Source organism: Fragaria vesca, linkage group LG5 (assembly GCF_000184155.1).
Source record: "Fragaria vesca subsp. vesca linkage group LG5, FraVesHawaii_1.0, whole genome shotgun sequence".
NCBI classification, from domain to species: Eukaryota; Viridiplantae; Streptophyta; class Magnoliopsida; order Rosales; family Rosaceae; genus Fragaria; species Fragaria vesca.
This window is the reverse complement of record NC_020495.1, coordinates 13,443,349-13,449,853: the sequence shown is the minus strand read 5'-3', so window position 1 is coordinate 13,449,853 and position 6,505 is coordinate 13,443,349. Positions and strand designations below refer to the sequence as shown.

At 36.3% G+C, this 6,505-nt stretch overlaps 2 protein-coding genes across 2 annotated transcripts in view; one reads left to right on the top strand and one right to left on the bottom strand.

The window, feature by feature from the left end:
* Positions 1–5,092, bottom strand: part of LOC101296012 (DDB1- and CUL4-associated factor 13-like) — a 17,129-nt gene extending 12,037 nt beyond the window's left edge. Inside the window, exons 1-7 of the mRNA XM_004301349.1 lie at positions 4,864–5,092; positions 4,744–4,753; positions 2,186–2,249; positions 1,985–2,038; positions 1,386–1,471; positions 1,196–1,256; positions 195–260 (exon numbers count right to left, since the gene is read on the bottom strand). Coding sequence (XP_004301397.1) covers positions 195–260; positions 1,196–1,256; positions 1,386–1,471; positions 1,985–2,038; positions 2,186–2,249; positions 4,744–4,753; positions 4,864–5,092 — 570 coding nt within the window. The remainder of the gene's footprint in view (positions 1–194; positions 261–1,195; positions 1,257–1,385; positions 1,472–1,984; positions 2,039–2,185; positions 2,250–4,743; positions 4,754–4,863) is intronic.
* Positions 5,093–5,755: 663 nt separating this feature from the next.
* LOC101306237 (biotin carboxylase 1, chloroplastic-like) overlaps positions 5,756–6,505 on the top strand; it is a 5,927-nt gene continuing 5,177 nt past the window's right edge. The window contains exon 1 of the mRNA XM_004299718.1: positions 5,756–5,987. Within this exon, the coding sequence (XP_004299766.1) occupies positions 5,943–5,987 (45 nt within the window). The 5' untranslated portion in view covers positions 5,756–5,942. The remainder of the gene's footprint in view (positions 5,988–6,505) is intronic.

Genomic DNA, 6,505 nt, shown 5'->3' with positions numbered 1-6,505 from the left:
CCAAAGCCTAAGATTAGTGTCATCACTCCCAGAAATAACATAACTAGCATCACAGCTGTACTTGACACATAACACCCTACAAGAAAGGAGAAGAGAAACAACAGGTTCAACGATCCCTAAAGTAAAAAGATATATTTACATTTTATTCTGTCAAACTACAACAGCCAAATTGTTAAGAAAGTGGAAAGTGTGATTTGCATTCTCTTTGTATGATAAATCTCCCTACTGTGACCACCATTATACTGGAAAATTCTCATCACCTGAAAAAGACGTATGTAATTATCACCATAGCACTTCTAGACAATTACGGAATTGTTGAGATGGGATTTAACAACTTAAAACTACAAAACTCACTGTGTAAGGGTATGGCAGTCATATTCAACCTAAGAATCTGGAAAGCTCAAGTTTCCTAGCTCAACCAGGAGAAGTCTTGCTCGACTGGTTTTTGACTGCAGTAACTCTGATCTCGATCTATGAGGTAAATGCATATCATGCATATCATGTTTACAACTAAAGATTGAGTTTGTTTTTGGTAGATATCTGTCTAAATTATCCTTGAGATACTTTAGGAAAATATGTTTATCTGTTAGGAAAGAATATGAAATACATATCTGTTATAAACTTATTTGATTCTTGTTTCCTTGTTTATCTCAATCGGGAATCAAAGGTGATTCAGTTGAGGGGGAGTCATTCCCCTTATATATATGATTGAGTTGTATTTTGTAAGACAGAGTTTTTGATATTTTTATAAACACATAGTGTTCTTGTTGCAGCACTGCTGCATATTTTGTTTTGATAAAATCTCTCATTCTTTTGTTATTGCTTCATTGCATCCATCATTTCATTGTGATCGAGATCAGTGAGTTGGCGAACAAGGAGTGCTTAGTTCATCTGTTCAAGGCTGGATCCATTGCTTGTAGAATAGGAAGATCGGTTGTAAAAGATCAAGCTAGTTTGTATGCTAGTAAACGTGAATGTTTTATACTTCACTGCTTGATAGAAACTGTAAATCTATTTGCTCTTAGTGGATTGTTTTAAGTGTGGACTACTATAAAGTCTCGCAGTGAGGTTTCCTTATGGAAGGTTTACACTGTAGTCAAATCTGGTGTTCTTGTTCTTCTCGTGGTTCCTGCAAACTGTTTTAACTCAGAAACAAAGAAATACCAGTGAATAGGTCCTAGTCTATTTTTCACACTGTTCTATCATATGATCCAGTTACAAATTCTCGACCGGTTGGTGAATAATCTATGTCCATTTTGAAAAACAAAACATATAGAATTTGGTATGAAAGCCATATAATCTTTATCCACCACATGCACAATGAGACTAATAGACTTTAATAGTTAAGACGTGAAAGAAAAATTATTACATAATGATCAACTTACACAGCAGAGACATGATCTTTGTGCACACACGTTGCTGCATTAAGCTTTCTAGAATCAAAGCTATAGTAGTTGCAGTCCTCATTTGCCTGTGTAATTGAGGAAATGGATTAGAACATCAAATACAAGAAATTGCTATACAAGGTAGGATAGATTCTACATGCGGAACTCTTTAGATAAAGAACAATCTAATACAGTTTGACAGACTATAGTACAGAAACAAGAAATAAGTCTGTTTTCCTTAAGTGGACTGAAAGTGGTAGAACCAAATGTTAAAACATAACTATATCCACATAGAATACAAAGGAAAGAATAAAGACAAGCACTTAAGAACTAGAACACAAATGCATCCTAATAACAAAGAAGGCCTGAAAAGAGTAATCTTTAAACTCTTGAAAAGACCGATGCCAAGAGAGATGCCCAAAAATGAACCCTTTCCCACAAGTACTCTACATCCTCACAAGTTTTCTCAAAAATTTATCTGTGCCTATCCCTCCAAATCATCTAAAGGATAGCCAGCAAAGCACATCTACCCAACACTAGACAACTTTTCATTCCTTCGAACAATTTGCAAAAGATAAAACGTAAATAAGTGCACTCACAGCAGTGAAGTTGAATGGCTCCATTGGATTCCAACAAATAGAATTAGTTTTTGTCTGTCAAAAGAAAATACAAGTTAGAAGTGCAAAGCTCCTCTTCAAGAAACAAGGTTTACTAATCACAATCCACATTAAAAGTAAGAAAGGGAAGTTTAAAAACAGCTAGCACCAAATTAAAATCTAGAACCAATATAGTAATAATACCGCCATGATAAGCTTCGCTGTCGGTTTCCCCATGCGCAAGTCATATAATGCTATGTTGCGATCACTACAGAACAGAAAAATACATAAATGTCACTCCAACATTCAACACTTAACTTCAATTTAGAGAAAAGAAAACAGAGAAAGAAACAATACAACGAAAGCATACAGAAACACCACGTTCAGTAGCAAACAAAATAGATATTAATCACATCACATATACAGCTTAGAGCAGAATTTACAACCTAGGGTATCTCATGGATATCCAAGACATTTGATGGTACTATAAACTCCTAGAGCAGAATTATCCATTGGGTCTATATTCTATGAAAAGAGGTTTCTTCAACCAGAAATGTCTAATGTTGAAAATTACACTTTTCTTTTAGCCTCTACATCTTGAAATTAGCTCACCAAAAAAAGAGATGAAAATCCACAGAAAATACGGGCTATCATGTGCACGAACAAAGCCTAACTACAAATCTCACTAATCATTATGCTCTATTCGGGAAAAAAAAATAACACACACAATTTCCTCCAATAAATGCAGTTCATATGTCCACCTAAATTATTACACTATTGTAACAACAAAACCAACTACCTCAAATAAATGTACTACTTGGTTGTTTCACATTCTAAACATCCTCCAAAACTTTCAAAAGTACATGTGTATTCTTTAGACCAAGTAACTTCACTGTATTTCAAGTGTCATATATTGATGACACAACTTGAGAGGAAGATATATCGTGAACAAAATATATACTGACAGCAGAACAAGCCTGCAGCATGACAATGCTCAAACAAGAAAGGAATCTGTATAGAACCTAAAATTATAACATAAAAGGGACATGATATCTAATTGATCAAACTACAGTTTTCTTTATAATTAATATTTGTTACAAAAATCTTAACTAAAATGATCGGCGGCGAGAGAGAAGAGAGAGGAAAAGTGGTTTATGAAATTATGAGGGCCAAAAGAATAATTTATCTATTTATATTTAAAGTTCCCGAAATGTTACAAACTTCCGTTGACCATAACTTCTTCATACGAATTCCGTTTTACGCATGTCATGTGTCTACGAACTCGTATCGTCGTGCTCTACAACTTTTGTGAATAAAGTTTCTTGAGAAACCCAACAGATTAAAAAGTCAACTCTTTAACCTTTCAAAATACAGCATATTCGAGAAATTATTCACTCAAACACTTCCAATCCACTCACTAACCACAAGTCCGCACATTATCCATGGCCTATGAACCAGTTATAAGAGCAGATATAGATTGCATTTTCGCTCAGATAACTGCTACGATTAACACCATTCAAACTCATATAAGAGAATTTCGAACGAATGTCAACAATTGCAAAAGACATCGAGGAGGAGAATCCAATGGGCAAAATTGAGGTGCTAAATCTACGGTAGATATTCCTTACTTTTTTGGTTACATGCATCAGGAGGACTTTCTAGATTGGCTGGATGAGGTGGATAGATTCTTCGAGATCATGGAGGTTCCAGAACACAAGTAGAGTAAGGTTGTTTCTGAAAGTCTCAAGAGCACTGTTGCCGATTGGTGGGATGATTTACAAAGAGCAAAAAAGATGCAAGGTAAAGAACCTGTTCGAACATGGAGGAAGATGAAAGGTCTTCTTATAGGAAAATTTCTACCTAGAGATTTTTCTATCAAGAAGTATCATTCTAAGGTGGAAGAGAGGAACCTAAAAGTTGACAAGCTTGCTTTGCCCGTTGTGAGTAATATTTTGATTGAAGAACAACCAGAAGAATTTCTAATTGAAGAAGCTCCACAAGAGATTATCCATATATTTCCAACGGAAGAAGTTCCACAACAAATATCCATGAATATCCAATGAAAAAAGTTACACAAGAAATTGCCCATGAATTTCTAATGGAAGAAGTTCAGGAAGAAATTATTGAAGAACAGGTTAGAGGAGAAATTGCTTGTGTTGACATGGTTATTAATGTGGAAGAAAACTTGCAGCCTCAACTAAATCATTCAGGATCAGATCTCAATAAAGAATGCAATTCTGAATTCCCAGAAGAATCCATCCAAGTTGCATATGACGAACTCATCTTTGGCGTTGAGTTCATGATTGTGCTATTAGAATATGCAAAAGATCACACCATTAATCCACATGATCAATTGTCTAATTTGTTATTGGGTTTTTCGTCCACATATTCTCGTTTCTCATTCAAGTTAACTTGCATTCACTTTCAGCTTCCATGCCTCCGCACTTCCACTTTTGCAGCAAACCTTAGAAGCTGGTCAGCTGCTCCCTTCCATACATGCTAGTGTTAAGGACAAGAGTGCACCTCTGCCTTTGGGGTGATATGAGAGGTGCACTTCTCCTTCTCACAAAATGTGTTTGCTGATGTGTTCCTTTGAAATGGTTCTTGATTGGTCCATTATCTTTTTTTGCTGTATTTGAAGATCCGTTTGCATACAAAGCAAACCTTTTTCTTGTGACTTTTGTGGTAATGCTTCAGGAGAATGACACATGCCACGGGTTTGGTGATTGGTTCATTGCATTCAAGTTCAGGGCTGCCTCAACCTCAGATTGTCTACAAGACAAAAATTGCTCAACATAACACAATCATAAGATATTAGTACATGAAACATATAAGTTTAAGAAACATAAAAGTGTCAATATTGTGGGGAGTTTTTGTGAGACATGCCATGATTCCAGGGACTGCTGGGGGAATTCTTCTCCGGAGAAGCTTGAGGGTGTAGTCGGCAACCTGTTCCGGGGTGGCTCTTTCCTTGCACTCAGCTCCATGGGTAAACCATACTTGGCTTGAGGAGGATACCCTCAAACAAGACATTATTCTGGGCAAGGTAGAAGAAAACCTCAGCCCACACTGCTTGAGCAACTTAGAAGGTCTTGTCAATGCTGTGCTCATCATCTAGCAAGATCTCTGGCTCTACGATTGGGACCAATCCACTGTCCTACAGTTTTCAATAAGCCAAGCTTGTTCAATCAGAAACACATCCTAACTAGACAGAAATATTAAAGAATCTGCTAGAGTAATAAAAAAAAATCAATTTTGAAAACTGTTCTCAAATAGCAAATCAAGAATACAACATATATAACATCAACTAACGTTCTCTTGCTATACAAATAGCATTTCTCTTACTTGAGAAATGGCAGCATAGCGAGCGAGACCCCCATTGCAAGAGTGGATGGACCATTGGGGATGCTCACAACAGTACGTCTAGTTCATCAAAGTATACCAATTATGTTATACCTAGCTTTATCTCAATCATGAGCTCAAAAATTATGGTCCGGCCAAGATCATATATTTGCTGAGAATTGATCCATACCATTTGGCGAAACGAGCACCTTGGGCATCCCTGTCTCCGAGCCTATTAATTTCGAATAGTTTTATATTCACTTATATATATTAGGGTGTGTGAGTTATTTATTAATAAAAAGTTAAAAAAAAAAAAATCTATCGAAACTTAGCATGTTCGGTTTGGTGCATCTACTTATGCTGACACGGCGCGAACCCAACCGTCCATGTGTTAATATATGCGGTCAGGATCACATTTAAGGCAGCAAACAGAGAGATCAGAGTGACAGGCATTTGGGCGGAGCATTCAATCTCTCACTCCCCTCGTTTTCATCGACGACTCTACACTCTTACTCTCTTCGGACCTTCCCACCTTCTCTTTCTCCTTCTTATTCTCTTTCTACTTCGCCATTTTGGGCTCATTCTGATCTCGCCATTAGTCTCTGTTTGCTTTGGAGAAATGGATGCCACCATGCCCATTTGCAAGACTGTTTCTCCAACTCCGGTGAGTTGCTTTTTGATTTGGGTCTGGGTTTTGAATGTACGGATTAGTTTGATTTTGATATATACATAGTGAAATGTATCGTGTTTGTAATGCATGTTTAGTTATCTTGACATATGGTTCATCTTACTAAGCTCTTAGTAACATGAATTTATGCCCCGGGAGTGTTGGTAAAGAATTGGGCTTTGTATGATTGGTATAGTCGAATGATTTTCAAGTGCTCGTCTTTGGAGTTTTTTTTTGTACATTTTGATGTTTAATATAGTGTGAATCGATCATATTTGTAATGCGTGTTCGTTACTTTGAGATTTGGTTCAAGTTTCTAAGCACTTGGTTAGGCTGCAATTTGATTTTCTTCATTCTACTGGCAGTTGTTAAAGAATTGAGCTTTGTGTAATCAGTTTTGTAGAAAAGCTTAATATTCTATCTCTATACTGCATTAAGAATTACCTTTTGATTGCCGGAATTGGTTTTGGTTGTTTGTATATGTTTTAATCTTTTGTTTCTGATTTTTTTTTTTT